We start from the raw sequence: 23744 nt of genomic DNA on the forward strand, positions 1-23744 counted from the left end.
TTCTTAACTCATTCTTTTTTGTATTTGACTAACGTTTAATCTTTTAAGGTTTAAACTTACCTGAGATGACGCTTTCTGACGCATTTCTGGGATGGTCCGATGGTGACGATCCTATATAACATTTGTTTGCGGTATACTTCGTATAAACTACGATTAAGGATCGCTTAGATCTGAAACGAAAGTTTTTTCCATTTTTTGTCATGGCAATCAATCTATGTTTTTAAAATTATGGAATAAAAGTTGTTTTAAAATTTTATCATCTCAAGGATTTGGTTGAGTGCTGGAAAACCCTCGTCTTTCTCCCTTAATTGAAATGGATCTTGATCCTCCTAACCATTATCAGCAAATTATTCTATAGAATTTGCTTTCACCCTTGTTACCTGGATTAGAAGATATATATTGTGAGAAGACAAACAATGAACCAAGTCCAACTAGCAACAATAGACATTGGACTAGCATCATTCAGCTGTTAAGCTGGTTGGGGAAAAAATAAAACCAGTTTGTCTGAAAAAACTAAAAGGTTAGAAAACTATACATCGCATAGGACAGCAGAGCCAGATGGGTGTAGAATTGCCAGGTGGATCAGGATTCTTTGCTGGTAGTGGGTCAGGAATATCAAATCTCCATTTTTGAAGAAGAGTGTAACCATCTTTCGGTGATTTGATGGTGGACTCCTCACTTGGACTCCTGTCATGGTGTCCCTGCGATCCACGTCTCGGATCGCAGGCACACCCGTGCCCCTCTTCGTGGCGGCACCCTCCCCGACCCTCACTTACCTCTTCATGCTCCTGCTTCCATTCCGGTGCGCGTCGGCTCTCGAAGATTTAAAGGGCCAGCACACCAATGATTGGCGCTAGCCACTTCCAGGTTCCTACTTAATCCGGCTGTTACCCCCATAGAGAAAGCTTCCTTGCTATTGCTGTTCCTGCTTGCTCTTCCGTTGTTGATCCCAGACCTGACTTAGTCAGGGCAGGCGGAAACGGTACAAAGTCTATCTGCCTGTCCCGACCTCGAGCCTGCATTGTTATTCTGTACCTCGACTTTGGCTGCCACTGCACTTATATTCTGGTCCCAGGTGTCGGCTTGTGCCATTGTCCGCGGTGTTCACTGACCTAGAGCCCGGACAGCAAGATCTGGCCATGGACCCCGCCAAGGTGCCGTTTCCGAAACTGGCTGATCTTACCACCGTTGTGGTCCAGCAGTCCCAGCAGGTTGCCTCGCTAGGACAAGTCACCGCCATGCTGCAACAGTTGCTTGGCTCTCAGCATCAGATTACTGCAACTACTCCTGCGACTTCTCCTGCTACCCCGACTTGTCATCCTGCCGATGAACCAAGGCTAAGACTGTCTATGCCTGACAAGTATGATGGGGACCACAAATTGTGCAGGGGCTTTATTACCCAGTGCTCCTTGCACATAGCACTCTTGCAGTCTCAGTTTGTCACTGAGCGGTCCACGGTGGCATTTATTGTCAGTCTCCTCTCCGGAAAGGCCCTGGCCTGGGCTACCCCTCTCTGGGACAGAGGTCTTTCTTGGACGCCGGTTCTGCGGGGAACTTTTTGGATGCTGTTCTGGTCTCCCGGCATCACATTCCGGTGGGTTCCTCTCGAGAAGCCTCTGGTCATATATTCAGTAGACAAATCCTGTCCTATCCGGTACCGTACTGAGCCCGTTTCTCTGCAAAAAGGAGCTCTTTATAAGTAAAGATTGTCCTTCTATGTGTTGCCACAGAAGGTCTACGAGCCATACAGAGGTTTCTGGGTTTTGCGGACTATTACCAGCAGTTTATTCCGCATTTTTTCACTCTGGTGTCCCCCATCATTGCGCTCACAAAGAAGGGTGCCAAGAGTGCCTGGCCCTCGGCAGCTGAAGAAGCCTTTTCTACGTTGAAGTCCGCCTTTGCCTCGGCACCAGTTCTCTCCAGGCCTGACACTGAGAAGTCCTTTCCTCTTAAGTTTGATGCATCCTCCGTAGGTGTAGGGGCAGTGCTCACCCAGACAGGTCCCAACGACTTTTTCTTCCGCAGAGAGAAATTATTCTATTGGAGATAGAGAACTGTTAGCCATCAAACCTGCTCTGGAAGAATGCCGATATCTACTGTAGTAAGCTCACCATCCGGTTTGTGTATACAGAACATAAGAACCCCCTGTACCTCCAGAAAGCCCAGTGCCTTAATCTCAGGCAAGCCCGTTGGTCTATTTTCTTTTTACGCTTCAACCTGTTGATCCATTTCCATCCTGCGGAGAAGAATATCAAGGCGGATGCTCTTTCCCGTGCCTCTGAAGTCATTGGAGAGGAGCCGGTCCTTCGGCATATTATCTCTCCAGAGCAACTGGTTGTTGCCGCTCCGGTGGATCTCCGGCAGCTGTATGTCCGACCTGCACTCCGGAAAAAAATCCTGTCTTGGGGACATTCTTTGCATCTTGCTGGGCACCCTGGGGTGCAATGGTCTGTGGCTCTGATCTCCCATTACTACTGGTGGCCTGACCTGGTCAAAGATGTTCTGGACTTCGTGGGATCCTGCAGCTCCTGTGCCTTCTCGTCTGAAACCGGCTGGCCTGCTGCTTCAGTTGCTGATACCCAGTCAACCGTGGTCTCACGTGGCTACGGACTTTGTCACAGATCTTCCTCCGTCCTCTGGGAATACCGTCATCTGAGTGGTGACTGACCGGTTTTCCAAGATGTCCATTTTTGTTTCTTTTCCAGGTCTTACCTCTGCTCCACGTCTTGCCAGTTTGTTATTCCAGCATATCTTCCGACTGCATGGACTTCCTCAACACATCGTGTCTAACCGAGGGGTCCAGTTTGTGTCCAAGTTCTGGCGTTTCTTGTGTTACAAGCTGCAAGTAAAACTGGACTTTTCTTGTGCTTACCACCCTCAGTCAAATGGTCAAGTAGAAAGGCTTAATCCGACTTTGGGCTGTTACCTCTGCCACTTCGTCTCAGCCTGTCAACATGACTGGTCCTGTCTGCTACCATGGGCTGAATTCTACTATAACTCCTTGGAATCCTTCATCCTCTTCTTCCTCTCTCTACTCCCTCGGAGGTTCCTGCAGTAGAGGAACTGGTACAGGATCTCAAATCAATTTGGGAACAGACCCGTCTGTCTCTTCTCCGAGCCACTGACCGCACCAAGACCCATTCTGATAAGAACAGTCGGACTCCTCCTGTCTTCTCTCCGGGTGACAAGGTGTGGATATCTTCCATATACGTCCTGCTGAAGATACCTAGCTACAAGCTGGGTCCCCGCTTCCTTGGCCCCTTTGAAGTAATTCAACAAATCAATCTGGTGGTGTACAAGCTCCTCCTTCCTCCTACGATGAGCATCCCAAACTCCTTCCACGTCTCCTTTCTGAAGCCTGTCATCTTGAACCGCTTCTCTCAGCAATCTCCTCCTCCTGTTCCTGAGGCTGACTCCAAGGATGTCTATGAGGTTAAAGAGGTACTGGACATCAAGACCGTGAGAGGTAAGCGGTTCTTCCTTGAGTTTGGGCCCAAAGAGAGATCCTGGGAGCCTGAGGAGAATATTATAGACCGGACTCTCCTCCAAGAAGTGGGTGAGGATGAAGGGGGGGGGGGGTACGGTCATGGGTGTCCCTGCAATCCACGTCTCGGACGCAGACATACCCGTGCTCCTCTTCAGCCCTCACTTACCTCTCCTCGCTCCTGCTACTATTCCGGCCGGTCGGTGCTCGTGTCCCCGCTCCCTAGGCCACGCATGCGGCGGCTCTCGAAGATTTAAAGGGCAGTACACCACTGTTTGGCGCTGGCCACTTCCGGGTTTCTACTTAAATCGGCTGCTTCATAGGATTCCAGGAGCTTGCATTGCTTCCTTGCAGACATCAGCAACCTCTCTTCAATCTTAAAGAAATGTAAACGGTCTAGAACCGTTCTGGGTACCTCATCAATCAAGATGTTTTGTCTTTGGTATATGGTACACCATCAAGAGTCTCCATCAAATCCCTCAAGGAATTGAGCAAGTCTGTTGATGGGACAATTTCCAGGATGTCGCGAAAATTTGATATTATTTCAACGCAACCGATCTTTTAAGTCTGCTATTTTAGACTGTAGAAGGTACACGTCAGACCCAAGTTGATAGAGGGCATCAATCAGAGCATTATGCGAAAAGGCAAACTCCCTAAATTTTCTCCCAATATGGGTCCACTGTATCTCCCACTACATTGACATCAGCACAGTGGTCTTAGATTAACAGGATATTCTAACATTAAGGTGGCTCCAAGTTAACAATAAAAACATATGTATATACATCATCAGAAATAGATATACACCAGCAAGAAATGACAAAAGGTATATAAGAGGCTCCAAGCAAAACATATAATTTTGTATTATCACACAAAAATGAATAAGAAAAAAACCCAGTAAAAATACAAAACTATAACTTATAAAATGTGGTTTCCAGTCACTCATTACGTGTGGTAATGGCTGAACAAAGTCCAACATCCAAGTACAAAGGGGTAGAGATCCATCAGATCAAAATGGCTACTAACAATGTACATTATACTAGAGGAGAAGGAGGATCTTCAAGCAAAGAGGACACAGAGGAAGACTAGTGAGTCTAGAGGGAAAGCACACCACGTATCTCATATTTTATGGAATTTCTCTGCATGTGAACGTTGCTTATAAAAAAAAAAAAAAAAAAAAAAAAAATACCCGTCTCAAATGGGACAACAGCATTTACCAAAGATTTCCATTGAGAAATCCCAGGAGGACGGGGATCCATCCATCGAATGGCTATTGTCTTTCGTGCCATAAACAATTTTTCTGTAAGAAAGACATAACGAGGCCAGAACTTTTCATCCAAAACTCCAAAATAGGCAAAATCTTGAATCTAAATCCACAGATTGTTCATCAATTTCAGAGAGAGTAGTTGTAGAGTGACACTTTTCCAGAAATCTTGGGAGTAAATTGCCGTCCCATATCGTGAGCAACAAACTGGCACACGAAGTCCTGCACCTATGACAACTAGGATCTGGAAGTCGATCCATGTTATAAAATCGTAAGGTAATATTGGAGGATGAAATAAATCTAAATACGCTTATTACTTATTGCAGGGGATACATATTTATATGATTCTAGAAGTTCTGCATGTTCCTCAGGGAAGGGACAGAGGTTCTCCATTCCTTCATTGCTGGCTGCGATTCAGATTGAGACTTAACACATATTAAATGTGCATAAATTGTGGATATTTAGGTCCTCCCGATCCCCGAGAGCAGAACAGTCCAATCACAGGGCAGGAGGATAGAATAAAGGAATTGGGAGGAGGGCATTGCGCAATGGCAAGTACCAATAGAAACTATAGACTGGAATTTAGCTGTTCAAAGGGGAGGACTGTGGGTATTTTTTTGCATGTGACGCCCCTCAGAGCACTTGGGTTTCATTAACATAAAATAAAGTTGGTTTTCTAAGTAGACAGAAGGAGCAGAGCCCCTAATATACATAGCCGGGATCTACCCTGCATCGTTAATAATGACTAAATAGAAATTAGTCGATTTAAAATGAGAACATATGCAATTACAAAAGACAAAAACTACAGTGATGAGGAACACATGGAAGAAGGATCCGGCTCCTAAGGCCTTACAATCTACATATGAGACACAAGGTGGGGAGCATAGCAGGGCAGGTATCGTATGGTCGTAGGTCATTTATAAGAGGTTGGTTTTCGAAATATACAATGAATGTTAACATGGCTTCTCTACCGTGTGAGCTCTCTGATGTTTTAGAAGATATGATTTAGAACTAAAACATTTCTTACATATAGTACATGTATATGGCTTCTCTCCTGTGTGAATTCTCTGGTGTTCAACAAGATATATTTTCCGGTTAAAAGATTTCCCACATTCGGTGCAGGAAAATGGCTTCTCCCCTGTGTGAATTCTCTTGTGACTAATAAAAATGGAATAATCGCTGAAACATTTTCCACAATCAGTACATGAAAATGGTCTCTCCCCTGTGTGAATTCTCTGATGGGTAACAAGATGTGATTTCCGAATAAAACATTTCCCACATTCAGTACACGAAAATGGCTTCTCCCCTCTGTGAATTCTCTTGTGTTGAACAAAAACTGATTTCTTGTAGAAACATTTTCCACATTCACTACATGAAAATGGCTTCTCGCCTGTGTGGATTCTTTGATGCGTTATTAATTCTGACTTTGAGGTAAAATCTTTTCCGCATTCAGTACATAAAAATGGCTTCTCCCCCGTGTGATTACTCTGATGTCTAACAAGATACGATTTTCGACTAAAACATTCCCCACATTCAGTGCATGAAAATGGCTTCTCTCCTGTGTGAATTCTGTTATGTTTTAGTAATTCTGATTTTGAGGTAAAACATTTTTCACAGTCAGAGCATGAAAATGGCTTCTCCCCTGTGTGAGTTCTCTGATGAATTACAAGATTTGCTTTCTGAGTATAACTTTTTCCACATTGTGAACATGAAAATGGCTTCTCCCCTTTGTGAGTTCTTTGATGGATAACAAGATTAGATTTCAGAGAAAAACACTTTCCACATTCAGTACATGAAAATGGCTTCTCCCCTGTGTGAATTCTCTGGTGTTCAACAAGATATGATTTCTGATTAAAACATTTCCCACATTCAGTACATGAATATGGCTTCTCTCCTGTGTGAATTTTCATGTGTCGATGAAGACTTGATATCTGGGTAAAATTTTTCTCACATACTGAACATGAAAAAATCTTTTCCTCTCGGTGACTTTGATAATCTTCTACTTCTCCACGGGAACCTCTTGTACTTTCATCTCCTGGAAAATATAACCAAGAAATCAGTATTGGAGGTTTCCTTTTCCCCAGTTATGAGCAGAAGTAAAGCGGCCAGTCAGTAACATACAGTCATCTACAGAAAAATTATGTATATTACAAATATAAACCATTGACATATAATTTGATTGTACAGGAGGTCCCCAAAGCGGTTTTTCAATGAAAGAAAATTCTCAAATCTCAATCCCCTAGTGATGTTTACACAATAAAGATAATTTTTAACCCTCTACTTCACCATTTTACTCAGTTTTATTGCTGTTTTAGCTCCTGTCACTCAGTGATGGTCAGTGTAAAATTCCAGGGTGTCTCTAAGCAGACAGTTCATGATTCCTCTGTGCTATGAGATGCTGTGTGCTGACAATGTGCTTAGATTATCAGGGTACAAGGTTTATCTACACTTTCATTTACCTTCTGAACATTGTACTAGTATCTGACACATAGAGAGATGAGATAGATCAGAGATCACAAATGATGAGATGCTTATTACACACAATGACACCCTCAGCTCTCCTAGATCGCTGCCATTCCACAACACACTAGATCTCCTGTGCCTTCCGCCCCAGACAAAGAGCTCATCTCTCTGTAGATTGCAGTTCTCAGGCTGCTGCCAGCAGGAAGTGAGTGTCTGTGAGTTCTGTCCTCGACTGCAGGGGAGGGGCTAGAGGCTCAGAGCAGAGAAAGATAGAAATCTCAGCTCCACGGCCTCACACAGAATTCCAAGATGTCTGCCGACCCCAAGTCAGAAGTTACAGGGTCGTGTCTAGGGGCAACTGAAATTGTATATACCAGGACTGATAGAGATGGGTTGGAAATGCAGCATTTTTGTTAATAACAGTGAATTACAGAATGTGTTATTTTGTTATCCTGAGTACATTTAAGAAACTTGTCTTTGTGGGAAAGAACACCCGACTTACAGACGACCCCTAGTTACAAACAGCCCTCTGGATGTTGGTAATTTACTGTACTTTAGTTCCAGGCTACAATGATCAGCTGTATGAGTTATTAAAGGCGTCTGAAATTAAGATTAATTGTTAATCCTGGTTAAGACAACCCAAAAGTTTTAAAATCCATTTGTCACAGAGACCAAAAAAATTTTTTGGCTGGGGTTACAATTATAAAATATTATTATTAATTTATAGAGCACCATTAATTCCCTAGTGCTGTACAATCAGTAGGGGGTCACTTACATTACATTAAGACAAAAACAAGTACAAAATACAAAACTACAGAGATCAGGAGACAAGTGGGAGGAAGACCCTGCCGGTGAGGGCTCATAATCTATTTAGGGGGAGGTAGAGACATGTGGTGGGGGAGCAGAGCAGTTATTGTGCGTTGCAAACGAAACCGAAGAGGTGGGTTTTCAGGTTATAAAGGTTTGAGAAGTGGGGGAAAGCAGTAAAGCAGTTCCTTGAAATAGAAAACATTGAGACAATGAAACGGCCACAGCCCAGAGTCCTGCTCTAAACCCAATAGAAAACCTCTGGAAAATCCTTAGTAGCAAAGTTATGGTCAAGAAACTCACAATTTAGTTATTGACCGGTGATGATGTTTCCTTGAACCACGATGGCCCAACCAGAGAGAGGGATCCACCCCAGGGACAGGAAGCCTGAGCACATAAAAACCAAGCTCCGTCCGATCGTAACAGAGGTTTTTTGAATAATAATAATAAATCTATAAATTAAAATCAGCCTGAGGAGGAGAGCTAGGAAGTTCCCAAGTTGCGAGCAGCCGGAAGTGATGTCATTCCATTTCCTGTCGGCCGGCACAACGCTAGATAAACCTATCGTCACTCACTAGGGCGTTTTTTTTCCCGTTGTACCTTGTTTCCTTGGATCTCTTGCAAGTTCCCTATGCAGATATTTTATGCATTGTTTGTCAGTCAGGGGACCCAGGGTTTGTTTTCTTGTGGTACTCATTCCTCAGGAAGCACCCTGCCCTACTCAAGAAGGTTAGTAGGGTAACAGAATGTATTGAATCCTGTCACCGCCGGTCCTCTCAGGTTCCCTTCCAGGGACAGGAAACCCCTCGGGCTTGTTTTTATGTGCTCAGGTTTCCTGTTCCTCAGGGCGGATCCCTCTCTCCTGGTGCCGTCGTGGTGAAGGGGAAAATGTAGTTATAAGCCTTCTCTGTGCTACAGTCAGTGCTGTCAATGTGCTTGTTTTTTGCAAAATTAAGGTTTTATATTAATTTGTAAAATCAATTATTCTCTAATGTTTATCTCCAGTATATAAGGGAAGAATAACCCACAAGATACATGAAAGGCTCTTACCCTCCTCTGTCACTGATGAGGGGATTTCCTCTCCGCTCCTCCTTCCACCACAACTTTCCTGGAAAGATCCAACATGAAGGACCTGAGAAAACAAGGAAATGTCTCCAGAGATTCTCTTATATCCAAGTGATGGACAAATAATAAAATAATAATAATAATCTTTATTTATATAGCACCATCATATTCTGTAAATTAAGACATTATCATATGGAACATTAGGAGTGAGGGCCCTGCTCACAAGAGCTTACAGTCTATGAGGATGAGGGAGGACACAAGAGCTTACAGTCTATGAGGATGAGTGGGTGACACAAGAGCTGACAGTCTATGAGGATGAGGGAGTGGCACAAGAGCTGACAGTCTATGAGGATGAGGGGGTGACACAAGAGCTTACAGTCTATGAGGATGAGGGAGGACACAAGAGCTTACAGTCTATGAGGATGAGGGGTGACACAAGAGCTTACAGTGTATGAGGATGAGGGGGTGACACAAGCGCTTACAGTCTATGAGGATGAGGGGTGACACAAGAACTTACAGTGTATGAGGATGAGGGGGTGACCCAAGAGCTTACAGTCTATGAGGATGAGGGGGTGACCCAAGAGCTTACAGTCTATGAGGATGAGGGGCTGACACAAGAGCTTACAGTCGATGAGGATGAGGGGGTGACACAAGAGCTTACAGTCTATGAGGATGAGGAGGTGACACAAGAGCTTACAGTCTATGAGGATGAGTGGGTGACACAAGAGCTTACAGTCTATGAGGATGAGGGGTGACACAAGAGCTTACAGTCTATGAGGATGAGGGGGTGACACAAGAGCTTACAGTCTATGAGGATGAGGGGTGACACAAGAGCTTACAGTCTATGAGGATGAGGGGGTGACACAAGAGCTTACAGTCTATGAGGATGAGGGGGTGACACAAGAGCTTACAGTCTATGCGGATGAGGGGGTGACCCAAGAGCTTACAGTCTATGAGGATGAGGGGTGACACAAGAGCTTACAGTCTATGAGGATGAGGGGGTGACACAAGAGCTTACAGTCTATGAGGATGAGGGGTGACACAAGAGCTTACAGTCTATGAGGATGAGGGGGTGACACAAGAGCTTACAGTCTATGAGGATGAGGGGGTGACACAAGAGCTTACAGTCTATGAGAACAGTGACCTCCTTATAAATGATCCTATTTTGGAAACTTCACCACCCAGAGAATTCATTAAGGTTTATATTGAGCTTTTTACCACCCCAGATATTTTATAGTGAATATTTACATTGGCTCATGTAAGTGAATATCTAAATTTTTATTTTTAGAAGTGGTTAAAGAATTAATCGCACCCCATAATTTGTTACCCAGTTTCTCCTGAATGCAATAATATCCCACATGTGATCACAAACTGCTGTATGGGCGCACAACGCGGCTCGGAAGGGAAGGAGCGTCTATTGGTGGATTTTGCTGGAACAAATTTCGGGCGTAATGTGTCTCATTGGCTGAGCCCCTAGTTGGAGTAGGGCAGTAAAAACCTCCAATGAGTGGACATATTTTAAAAACTAGACCCCAAAAGGATTACAGTAACACTATATTTCGGGGCGCAATAGCCCATTGTTTAACCTTTATTAGCTTTATTAGGGTGGGGCGCAAAAAAATAAAATCTATTCAGCAATTGATTTTTACGTGTTTTTTTGTGTTTTATAAGCCAAATAGTGTAGATAACGTGTCAATTGTGTTCTGTGGGTCAGTACGGTTGTGGCGATATCTACATTTTAGTGCTTTTTTATGTCTGACTGTACGGAAGAAAAATCCCTTAATTTTGCATTGCCGTCTACTAAGCGGCGTAAGAGTTTGTTTATTTTGTTGATTGAGATGTTTTAGTGCTTATTTTTTGCGGGGCGAGTTGTACTTTTTATGTGATTTATGTGATTTTGTGATCACTTTTATGGTGTTTTTTTGTTTGGTTGGGTGAGCAAAAATCATAATTTTTGCTGTGTTTTTTAGTTTTTTTTTTTAAAATGGCATCAACCATATGGGTTCAGTAATGATTTGATTTTATATTACAGGTAGTTATGTATGTGGGGATACCCAATATGTGCTGTTTGTGTGGCGATTTTAAGTTTTATGGTGTTTGGAAGTTTTACGCTATATGGGGCATTTAGGGGACTTTTGTGTTTTTTTTACACATCTATTTATGAGGTGTGAAACAAATTATTTTCTTTTTGAGGGACATTATTTTGCCATCAATTTCTACGCATTAAAAAAAACCCCAAAAAAAAACACTTTGAATCAAAATTGCATGAAGGTGCCTAGTTCTATATAGTCCTTAGTGTAAATCTTTATTCTGTGATTTGTGTCAAAATTGTACAACTTGCTCTGGCCAATAATGGATTACAAAATTTCCAGAAACGCCTGACAGGGAAAGGGTTAAGGGTATAGTGGGCCTAAGCTGCACCGATTTGCATATTTTTCTATTCAATATGTATAATTGTAGGGTTTTTTTGTCATCCTCCCCACTTTCTGATAAGTCAGAGCTGGGACCGATTGTAGAGCGCTAGAATTGTCTCCAGTTCTCTATTGTCCTCTACTGGAGTCAGTACAACCGGGCTGCAGTCACGAAATACATAAACATAGGTTTCCATGTTTCCACCTCACACCCGATTATCCAGGATTCTCATTTATTATATCCGGAGAGATCAGAGGAAACAGACGAGGACGCGCTCTGCTATAACAGAACAGACACAATGGGGCACATTTACTTACCCAGTCCTGTCGCGATCCCCGATCCAGAGTGTCCAACAAGATGAAGCCTGTCGCGATTCACTAAGATCGCGCCTCGATAGCCTGCAATTGTCACTCCCCACTCAGGTCCGCCGGAGTTCACCTTCTTCTTCCCGATGTAGGTGAGTGCATTGGATGCAACACAATTTGAATTTTAAATCCTGTGCTCAGTCCGAATCAATCCGGTTGTCCGACGGCCACTCCCCCCTGATTTGTGTCACATGCGCCTGTTAAATGCGGCGCAAATCAGAGATGCGGACCCTTAGTAAATGTTCCCTATTGTCTGATATAATAGCGGCCACGGACACCGATCCATTAAAAATTGTTTTCAATTCAGCCGAATGTCTACACTACAAATATCCAGACTCCTCGTCATGTGACAGAGACCTGCAGGTCATATACTGATCCGTCATATTACTCCAAATTCATCCTCTTCCTCCACTAATAATACTCCTCAGAGATACTAAGAGGAGGATTTATACTCTGCCAGACCCTCCACCCACTGCTGCTGGAGAAGGTAAGTAGTTCATCACATCCACAGGAACCTCAGCTCCACCTACCTGACGATCCAGAGGGATGTAGTCTTCTGGCTCCATTTTAACAACATGAAAGTCTTGAAAACTGGGCCACATCTCTGATTCCTCTTTAACATCTCGGGAATCTTCAGGACTAGAACATGTACCTGGTGGATTTCTCTGACTGGATCCATCTATAGGAAATATACACAGTGACTGATACATTGTCTATATGTGATGATGAGATGATGGAGGAGGTGACCTCACACCTGCTCTGTCCTCTATAATCAGGAAGGTCTCCTCTTACCTGGTGATGTGAGGGGCTGGTGGTCCTCCATCATGATGTCCTTGTACTGGTCCTTGTGTCCTTCTATATACTCCCACTCCTCCATGGAGAAATAGACAGTGACGTCCTGACACCTTATAGGAACCTGACACCCACAATGACACAGTCATCACCCAGACCCCTCCCTTGTGTTATTGTACAATGTCCCAGCATTCCCGGCAGCGCTCACCTCTCCGCTCAGCAGCTCAGTGATCCTGGAGGTAAGTTCTAGGATCTTCTGCTCATGTATCAGTGAATGAGGTGGAGGCTCGGTGATGGGGCTCTGGGTCCATCCTCCTGACACACGGGGGGTCACACACTCACCAGACGACTTCTTCACTACTGTGTAATCCTGTGTATGGGGAGACACTGATCACTACATAGATCCTAAGAATCCTTCACCTCTCCAGTCATTTCCCGCTGTTATTCCTAGAGATAAGAGCCGTGTCCTGGGAGACTCTCACCTCTCCGGTTATCAAGGAGATCATCTCCAGGGTGAGCTCCAGGATCCTGGCCGCCATCTGCTCTCTGTCCTTCTCCCGGATCCCTGGTGGATCATTGATGGAAAGGATCATCTTTAGGAGAAACCTCTGGGAGTCCTGGATCTATAGAACCTGAGGAAACATGAGAAGAACTAAGAGCAAACTCTATATCAGTGGTGGCGAACCTATGGCACCGGTGCCAGAGGCGGCACTCAGAGCCCTTTCTGTGGGAACCCGAGGCATCGCCCAGCACACCAGACAGGACTCAGAATCTTCCTGCAGTTCCAAGCAACTTAAAAGATACTGCTTTCAGTCATATATTTAAGTGATACTTCACTACTTAGCTATGTAGGAAGAGGGAGAATGAGTAGACAGCGTTTGATGGGTGGGGGATGCTGATTATTGGTCTGATCAAAGATTTTAGGGCTTAAGAACGTGTGCCAGAAATCAGAATCTGTCCCTTCCCTGCACTGGCTGACAGTGTTCACCAACTTTTTTTTTTTTTTAATATATTTATTTTTATTGGATTTTTCAAACAATAACATAACACAGTTCAAATGTTTTTGGGTTAAGCTCTCACTCCCTCCCCCCTTTCCCACAATAATGAAACCTGAAGGGGATAAAACATGTCTATTTCTTCTTGCTACTTTTAAATCTACTAATTTCCTCAGGAATTGAGAAAAGGCCACTAGAGACCAACCCGTGATCCCACCAGAAGAGGGCCAACCAATGGCGACATCTGAATCTCATCAATTATGACACTCGCAGCGGACCCAGCGTGCCCCTCACACCCACATTGTGGAGCATAAGCGATTGACCCATTCCCACAAATCACGTCCATAGGCCATGGAATAGATCTGTACCCAGTTCATTGCACTACGGACAGCCTGTTATTATCTGGGTGCAATGGAGAGGGTGGAGAGTTAAAACTATAGATAGCTCTACGGATTATTCGGTATGGTGTATATCTCCATACCTCATAAAAGCACTGCTGTTCTTAATGTTATCCACCCTTCAAGAATCTTTTTCCCCACCTCCTCCCCCTCCAACAACTCTAACCATGCTTCAAATGCACGCTCCGCCACCCCCCTAGTCCACACATCTCTCAGCCTTCTGTATACTTGGGCCCAGCAATTGTCGAAAGCATAGTTTTTGACCTCTTTGCTCACGTCTCTTAACATACTCATAACTGATTGTTTTACTTGTGCATATTGTATAAAGTTGGAGGGGCCTAGATTATATTGCGTCTCTAACTCCTCCATGGTTAGCCACGAGGGTCTGTATCATGTAGTAGGTGCTCCACTCATAGTATCCCCTTATTTTTTCCACTTATGGAAGAGCTTATTTGTCCTTACCTCCTGAAAAGCCGTGGAGTTCCATAGCGGGAAGTTAAAGAAAGCTTTCTCTAGCTTTCTCCAACAGTTTTATGTGAGCAACGTTCATGTCCCTGTATAAGGAAGTTCCAGTATATAAGGTTACCATATACGGGACTAGCTGTAGTTCCATGGCTTAGAAAAACTTACCCGGGTAGTCGTCTGGGCCTGGGGACTTCCCAGACAGCAACTCCCTTATTACCCGCTGAATGTCCTCCGCCGTAAGGGGCGCGTTTAGTGTTTCGTTTTGTTCCCTGGTTAGTGTTGGCAAGGAGACGTTCCTTAAAAATTCCTCTCCATCTTCCGGATTGTAAGGGGCATCACTGTTCCCTATAGTGATTTCCCAATAAGTCATTTATTGCTTTTGGCTCCCTTGTTACCCGCCCATCTGGACCTTTGATTGTGCAGCTAGATTGGCCAGCAGTCGGCCCGATTAGTTTCCAAACCATCTATATTATATCTGCTTTTGCAACCTAATAACATTTTTCCCTCCTTTTTGCCCATGTTTCGAATTCAGTTTTAGCGTGAACCCACAGCTCTTTATGGACTTGCGCTGCCGAGTTTAAGAAGGTGGAATATGCTATTCTCAGTACTGCACTAGTGGGTCCTGTTAATGATATATTACTCTACAGTGACCATCTTGGACCAAGAGAACCAAACAGCGGCCATTTTAGGTCATGCTGACCACTGTGCAGCTAATGTCATGATTCAAACTTCATCCAGTGTGAAAGTGTTTAGAAATGTCCGTTTTCATTTTTAGCTCTTATTTGTCTGATGCTCCTCTGTGTGAAGGCCATATTATGACTTAACAGAGCTAACACAAGGGTAATTAGTATGAACAAGTCTCTGAGAAGAAGTTTATGATTTATTAACCTTTTCAGAGAATGTCCTGGTAAATTCATTATGGCCAATAGTATTACAGTATTCTATTCACACCTCTGATGATTTTCTGTCTGTGATATATGCAGTTGAGACTAATAAACAGAGAAGATTTCTACATACACTAGAGACCGATGTGTCTACGTTTGTTCTCGTCCTGGTACCAGGGAGCCATAAAAGAGTTAATTTATGGCGTCGACTGGGTTGGGCATATTAGAATGGACATTTGACCATCGAGGTGACCTCCACAGGAGTACAGGCGGCCAGTGACCAGAACTGAATGTGAGCGCTTGGGGTAAGTCTACTTTTTTGTCTGCCTTGACTGTCACTTCGGTTTCACTGGCTGGATAGATTGGGTAAGGTCATCTCCTTGTGTGATATTATGTACTTTGTCTTTAAATGTCCATATATAACAGTATGCTCACTATTATTGTGGCAAAGAACCACTTGTAAGGTGAATGACAGTGACTGGGCAGTGACGGATGGTCAGACAGTCTGTGATGTCAGCTGAAGCTATGAGACTGGAAGGAGTAACTCTTAGATGTCTGCAATGCTAGAGTAGGAGGTATTCTGTTGTGATGGTCAGATTATCATAGTGTCTGGGATACTGTTTGTTTGGGACTGGTTTTTCCCATAGATTGTGACACAGTTCAGATTGCGAAAACCTGCCCTGACCAGGTGTGCACTCGACTCCCTCTGGGGAGTCTGAGCGGACTTGTGTGGCTGTGAGTACTAGTGAAGAACAGCAACATGTTTTAGTTAGTCTGGAAGACAGTAACTTAGTATAGAGGCAGTCTAGTCAGGCAGTGGCTTGGTGTATCGTCCTTCGTGAGAAATTCTCTGGTAGCTAGGTTCTTTGTTTGTCAATAGTTTGAGTTGGCTGAATCTGAAGTGAGCCAGAGTGAATTGGAATTGAGCCAAGTGCATTGCAAACAAGGGACTTGTTGTTCACATGATGGAAAAGAAAAGTAGTAGTGAAGGTTTGAGGGTTTTGGGATGTGTCAGAGGATCTGGTGATTGTACAAGTGAGAAAATTTGAGCAGATTTGCAAACAGACACTTAGAGCCTCTGGCTTTGATGGACCAGGACAGAGTGACAGGGATCCTTCAGAGTGCCCATTGAGAAAGAGACAGGTGATAAGGGACATTTCAAAGTTTTTGATGTGGAGAGAATTTAAGAAAAAGAGATTTTATTATATTTTCCTCCCTGTAGAAAAGAAAGATGGCGTCTGGAATGCAAAGCACCCTCTTAGACTCCACCCCCATATCTGGTGGTTAGAGAAGATGACACGCCCTACCATCCTTCAGTGGTGGCAATCTTAGAACAGTTTATATTCCATTCAGTCCCTGAAAGTTAATTGCCTATGACTCTACTCTGTTGGCACCCATTAAGCGTGGTTGAGGATAACAGTTGTAGTTTAGCAGCTGAGCACCCTTGGAGAGTCTTGACAGATGTCTGGAATAAAGGCGATATTTCACCTAATTCTCGATTTCTGCTAAAGATAATTCTTGGAGTGGGATGCTGTTTGTTTGGTTTATTATGGCCCAGTTAAAACTTATTTGATCCTGACGATTAGAGAAAAATTACTATAAAAAGTGTTGCAATGTACCTGCTTTCTGGAGTTTATAGGGTTAACAAGGGTCAGACCATGGGGGCAGAAATCTGTGCAGTTGGGATTGGAATTCTGTGTCTGTGTTATGCTTAGAACTGACCTTCAAGAGTAGATAACAGAGAATTTCTCCATATTGAGACGTTGGAGTCTGGCCAGAATCTTATAGAAAGCACAGAACGCTGAGCTAGAGATGGTTAAGAGAATCCCATATGTCTAGATGAGATAAAGCGGAGACTTAAACGGTCATGGAGGAGTTCCATCTAGTGAACCTTGTGAAGCAGTGAGGGGCCCGACCCAGGTGGGCGTATTTCAACTGCGGGGAGGAGACATTACTGAAGTGACTAAAGTGAGTGGTCACATTCTAATGGGAGGGTGGTAACGAACGAGGACGTCAGCAAGGACATCCCCCCAGACAGAGTTAGCTCCTTTCATTGTAAAACTCTGCTAGACCGATGATGATTCAATCCGTTCCCAATCAAGACAAAGACCCAGAAAGAACAGCTGGATACATGTAGAATGGTCCATGACCTCCAAGCTGCCAATGAGTGTACTGATGCCCAGTGGTTTCTAACCCACAAATCTCACTGGCAGCAGTCCCCAAGAGTGACATATTATTCACTGTTATTGATTTGGCAAATGTTTTCCTCTCTGTGCCCCTACAGTACCTATTTGCCTTTACCAGTTAAGTATTCCAGTATACCTGGTGCAGATTCTCACAAGGGGGAGGGGGGGGGGGTAAAACTCACCCACCAGTACTCCACGGCCCTACAGGTAGTAGACTGGCAGACTAGCCCCTTACTGGATATTCTCTTCTTTTTGTGCCTCCATTTTACAGGTTTGCCAGGATGCATCTATTGACCTTATGTGTTTTCTGTTCCAGAAGGGTTGCAAAGCTTCCAGAGAAAAACTCCAGTATTTCCAGGAGAAGGTGGTCTTCCTAAGCCACTGATTCTCAGCCACAGGCAGATACCTGACAGAGGAAAGAAAGCTGGCAGTCCAGAATATGCCCCTGCCCTGAGGCCCTAAGCCTCTTCACATGTTTCTAGGACTGACCAGCTCCTGCAGGCCTGGGATAAGGTCTGCTGCCTCCAGCCTGATGCTGCCCCTTTGATGACTGAATTGCCTTTTCCCCATTTGCCCTTAGTCAGGAGGCAATTGATGCATTTCACAGCCTTAAGCTGGCAAATCCTGTCTGCCACGGTCCTAGGCACACCCCACTGAACCAGACATTTTATTTTGCACAAGTATCCAGGCCACGCCACAGGTGTCCTAGCCCAGGAACGTGGTGGCCTCCCCAATGGCCCACTATTAAGCCCTGTTAGACTCAGTCATGAGGGGAGCCCTTCATGTGTTAGTAGCTGCAGCCAGTAATCTGCTCGGCAAGGCCAGTGAGTTAATCCCAGATCCTAGATCACTCAGTTACTGTGTAAGCCCCACATGACTTGCACAAGTGTCCTCACATAAGTACCGCCTAGGCCAGACAGCTCAGACTCCTGATGCCCCAGAATGTCACACTGACAAGGTGCACAGCCCGGAATCTTGCCGTTCTGTCACCAGTCTTACAGGATTCAAGGGTGAGGGTGCTAACCCAGATGTTGAGTTTTCTCATAGATGGCTCCGGGTCTGCAGGAGAAGACAGACAGTTCTACACTGGATATAAAGTGGTCAGTGGCGCACTTGAGGTAGTACAAGCAGAACCACTCCCTCCACACAGGTCAGCGCAGGAGGTGGAGTGATGGCACTCAAGGAAGCGCTGCAGCTGGTGGAAGGTAAAAGGACAACCATTTATACTCAAGGTATAGTCCTGGGGTTTAAACACGACTATGAACCCACATGGAAGGCTAGAGATTTCCTCACCTCTGCAGGGACCCCCTTTAAGCATGGGACACTGGTTAAAGAGCTGGAGTTGGAAAGTTTGATCCACAGGTGTTCCAGTCCCTGGTGGCCCGACGGTCATCAGAAGAGAAGGAAGTGTGGAGGAAAGCTGGAGCCCAGATGCCGATGGGACCTGGATGCTGGGAGAGAGGGTGTGCCTGACCGTAGCCCTGCACCCGACAGCAAGTCATGTAGCCCACGGCTACACACACACATCCAAAATGGCCATGCTAGCGCTCATAAACCGCCAGTGGTTTGCCCCGGGTGTTACTACCCCTGTCACTAGACTAGTGAATGCCTTTATAGTCTGTGCCCGCCACAGCCCGGGTAAGGTGGTAAAGACCCCACAGAAGGTGACACCCAAGCCGCTGTATCCCTTCCAGAGACTGCAGACGGATTTTATCCAGATACCAAAAAGTGGTACGTAGGAATACGTGCCTGTGTGCATTGATCTCTTTCCAGAGTGGCCAGAAGCTTTTCCCATGACCAAGGCTACTGCCAGAGCCGCAGCCAAGAAGTTGGTGAGTGAGATTTTTCTGCAGGTTTGAACTTCCAGAGACCGTAGAGTCCGGTCGCAGAACCCACTTCACTGGACAGGTAAAGACCTGAAACCTTGTTCCTCCTGGGTGTAAAACAGGCCCTGCACACCCCTTACCAACCCCAAGCTAGTGGTGGGATTGAAAGAGTAGACGGCACTCTTAAGTTAGAGATCCGGAAGGCCGTGGAAGTAACAAAGAAACCATGGCCCGAGTGCTTTCCTGCTGCCCACCATTTAGTTAGGACTACCCTCAACAGAAAGACGGGATTGCCCCCATTGAATTACTTTTTGGCTGTGCACCCAGACTAGGCCCCTACTTCTCGCAGACCCTATAACTGATGGCAGGAAACCAGGTGGAACATGCCATACAGTTGAGCCAGACCTTGGAAAAGTCCTTTTTTAAGATCCAGACAGAGACCTCAGGAGCAATAACCTGAAGCCTGGAGACTACATGGTGGTAAAGAGAGACACCAGAGAGAGAGTCTGAAGCCTCGCTATGACGGTCCTTTCCAAGTCCTGCTGACCAATGCCATGTTTGTGAAGCTAGGGGGAAGCCAGCATGCTTTCACGCTTTCTATTGCAAACTTACTTACTCTTCTTGCTAGCTGGTCTCTTCTGAATGACTGTATGCTCAGGGACACCCCAACCATGACTATCATTGTATCCATTGGGCCGGCCATGCTCCCGGGGTAGGAGACTTCACCCACGGTTGGTGCAGCAAGACAATGACCTTCTTTAATAGTGACAGCACAGGTAGCCCTGTATTAGCAGTGTCTGATGTCTACAGGATTTGTGGGGATAGAAGTCAGGTCAGGCCTAGAGGCTGGGAAGGTGAGTTTACTGTGATAACATTTGTGCATTCCTTCTTGTCATTCCCAGGGATAAGGTTGATCGGACACATAAAGAAAAGGTAGAGAATCCCAAGGGATTCTGAAAGTCTAAGAGAGAAGCACAGTAGGAGTACCAAGAGGGGTCCCAGATGAGTACAAGGCCCACAATCAGATATGGGCAGGTCTAGTGTCCATTATTCCCCAGATAGCTATGAGCAAAAAGTTGATTGGGTTAACTGTTTTTATTGTAATAAACAGAGATTTGTGAATTATACCCAAGATGCTTCCCAGACCTGCATGGCTTTGGACATGATCCTTGCTGAGAAGGGAGGAGTCTGTAAGATGGTAGGAGTGGCTTGTTGCATGTAGATCGCTGATGACATCGCCCCCTATGGATCCATTACCCATGCTTGTGAAAAGATCAAAAGGACTGTCCAGGGAACTCAAGAGAAACTCTCTTGTGGGGTGGACACTTTGTCCTTCACTCTGTGGTTGGGGGATTGGAAGGGTTTCCTTTAAGTGGGTGTGATAATGGGGATTGTGATTTTGCTCTTGTCACTTATTGCGTGTTGTGTGGTCCCCCTCATCAAGTTCACATGTCCCAGATGGCCGTCCAGGCGGTAAGAACCACGACAGGAGAAGTGCCTGGAGCGAGGATGATGCTGCCTGTTGGAGAACCAGCTTGTTTACAACTATGGAAACTCAGTGATGTGATTTGAGTGTGCAGACCTGTAGCCTTTTTAGTGACTGGCCTCTGGGGGATCTGGTGAAGCCATAAAAAAAGTCCAGCAGGTGAGGGTTTAGCCCACCTGTAGGTACCTGGAGTTTAAGAGGTTGTGGATCTGCAGTCTCAAACAAGGGGGGGAATGTTAATGAAATATTCCTCTACAGTGGCCATCTTGGACCAAGGGAACCAAACAGCGGCCATTTTAGGTCTGACCTGGGGGGGGGGGGTCATGCTGACCACTGTCCAGCTAATGTCACAATTCAAACTTCATCCAGTGTGAAAGCGATTAGAAATGTCTGTTTTCATTTTTGGCTCTTATCTGTCTGAAGCTCCTCTGTGTGAAGACCATATAATGACTTAACAGAGCTAACACAAGGGTAATTAGTATGAACAAGCCTCTGAGAAGAAATAGTTAATGATTTATTAACCTTTTCGGAGAATGTCCTGGTAAATTCATTATGGCCAATAGCATCACAGTATTCTATTCACGCTTCTGATGTTTTCTGTCTGTGATATATGCAGCTGAGACTAATAAATGGGGAGAAGATTTCCACATACACTAGAGACTGACGCGTGTCTAGGTTTGTTCTCATCCTGGTACCAGGGAGCCATTTTAGGCCATAAAAGAGTTAATTTGAAAGTCACATGTACAACTGAAGTAAGGGCGGTTAAGCCCTAGATAAAAATCTCTAACAGTCCACTACATGCTCCCCGTTCTTCGAGGCGTATTCCAGCCACCACCACTTTAGTAACTCAACAAAGCTCCAGTCTTTCAAAAGAAAGGTTGGAAATTTCCATGTCGGTTCTGTTCCCCTAGGACAGTGATGGCGAACCTTTTACAGACCGAGTGCCCAAGCTACAACTAAAATCCACTTATTTACCGTGAAGTGCCCACATGGCATTTTAAGGAGTAACTTATTGCTACCTGTTCTTCCTCAATTTTCAATCGTATCAACCCCCTGAGGCCACCAATACAGTTGAAAGAAGTGCAAATGCAGACTCTCATCGTAGCTTCTCTCTGGGGTCTCTCTGTAGAGGAAGAATGAAGGTTCCAGCAGGAGGACCTCCAAAGACATTGCAGGTCTGTCAACAGCCTCTCACTTTTCCCACAGTTACAAACAGCCAATGAAATGTCGCTTTAAAACAGTATCTCTTAAGTTGCCTGGGACTGCAGGATTTGGTCATATATGGTGAACTCTGTCCTGAAGTGATGGTCTGAGTGCCCAAAGAAATGGCTCTGAGTGCCACCTCTGGCACCCGTGCCATAGGTTCGCCACCACTGCCCTAGGACATACGTCCATAGTAGTCATTACAGCCGGAGAGTGGTCCGTGATGGTGGTTTCTATTTAGGTCACTTGTAGTTTAGCTGGTAAGGATGTACTCACATAGACATCGTCGATCTCCCTTGAGGAAAACGCAAGGGCCAGCTGTCCGCCACCCCTTATTAGTCCCCCTCAGTGTCGTCGGTCCTCCATGTCCGAGACCAACATGTTGAAGTCCCCCGCTACTATTTTGTCATCCTCACCGTCCGCTAGGATTTTAGTTTGTAGGGAGGTCAGGACGGGTCTATGGTCTGTATTAGGGGTGTATACATTGTATATGCTTAGCTCTCCCCCCGAATAGGAAATCGTTATATGGGACAGACGCTCCTTCTCATCTGCATGTTCTGAAAATAGTTGACATTGTAGGCATTTACTAATTAGAGCCTTCCCCTCTTTAACCGATGAGCCTCCCACACTTCCTACCCACGTTTTATTCATTCTGTTGAACTCGTCTTTTTTGAGGTGCGTTTCTTGTATCAAGGCGATGTCTGCGCCAAATTTCTTCGAAAGACGCGGGATCATGTTGCGCTTCTGTGTGGAGCGCAGCCCCAATAGACGTTCCAGGAGATTATTCTCATGGTCTGTGGGTGAAGTAACCGGCTCTTCTGTCAGACGCTGCGTGATAATCTGGTGCACGGTCCCACTGACCCCCGGGACCCCCCCTAATGTGTGACACATGATAACAAAGGGCGACACAAAACGTGGAGACTTCTTAGATACCCGTGCAAGCAGCTTACACTAGAACATAATAATTGGGGGCACAATGAGGCTCCAAACAAAAGACCCCACGGAAATGGCGCAAATGTCTTATTATGTAGTTTCCCCGGGATTTGAGCTCTTCCCAGCACAAGGTATTAGACAGCAGCACAAGGAAGTACAAAGTGTTACACAGAAACTAACCCCACACATTGCCTCAACCTCAAGGAGAAAGGTGGATTCTTGAAAATAGGGAGTGAAAAATGGAAACAGAAAGGGCCTGGTCACTAAGGGGTTAAGCAGCTAAATGGCCACGTCCTTAGGGGGTTAATGAATAGGATACATGCAGAAATTATATTAAAGCTTCAGGAGCATGCTGGGAGTTGTAGTCCCTGCTCTGGTCACTTACCTCTTCTCTCCTCAGTGCAGGACACTCTCTATTCCCGGTAAAAATCTACCAGGAGCAACTACACCCCGCCCCCTCAGTGACATCACACTCCCAAGGTCACATGACTAGTGTATAGTGAGCAGGAGCCCCGCCCCTCAATGACATCACACTCCCCGGGTCACATGACTAGTGGATAGTGAGCAGGAGCCCCGCCCCTTAGTGACATCACACTCCCCGGGTCACATGACTAGTGTATAGTGAGCAGGAGACGTTTGTGAGGTAGAGAGTGTCCTGCACTGAGGAGAGAAGAGGTAAGTGACCAGAGGAGGGACTACAACTCCCAGCATGCTCCAGG

At 45.2% G+C, this 23744-nt stretch overlaps 2 protein-coding genes across 2 annotated transcripts in view; one reads left to right on the top strand and one right to left on the bottom strand.

The window, feature by feature from the left end:
• Positions 1–23744, top strand: part of LOC140116889 (uncharacterized) — a 448339-nt gene that overhangs the window by 346499 nt on the left and 78096 nt on the right. The window lies entirely within an intron of this gene.
• Positions 4321–12582, bottom strand: LOC140119838 (uncharacterized). The gene is made up of 3 exons (XM_072139255.1): positions 12388–12582; positions 9066–9147; positions 4321–6780 (listed from the first exon to the last, which is right to left on the bottom strand). The coding sequence occupies exons 1-3, from the start codon at positions 12565–12567 to the stop codon at positions 5699–5701; spliced, it is 1344 nt and encodes a 447-aa protein (XP_071995356.1). The 5' UTR covers positions 12568–12582; the 3' UTR covers positions 4321–5698.

The sequence above is a fragment of the Engystomops pustulosus genome, chromosome 2 (genome assembly GCF_040894005.1).
Source record: "Engystomops pustulosus chromosome 2, aEngPut4.maternal, whole genome shotgun sequence".
Classification (NCBI taxonomy): domain Eukaryota; kingdom Metazoa; phylum Chordata; class Amphibia; order Anura; family Leptodactylidae; genus Engystomops; species Engystomops pustulosus.

Coding starts and splice junctions, on each gene's coding strand:
- LOC140119838 (XM_072139255.1), bottom strand. CDS start 12,567: ATGTATCAGTCACTGTGTATATTTCCTATAGATGGATCCAGTCAGAGA. Junction 9,148..12,387: donor ACATCCCTCTGGATCGTCAG/GTAGGTGGAGCT, acceptor TTGTTTTCTCAG/GTCCTTCATGTTGGATCTTT. Junction 6,781..9,065: donor CTCATCAGTGACAGAGGAGG/GTAAGAGCCTTT, acceptor TATATTTTCCAG/GAGATGAAAGTACAAGAGGT.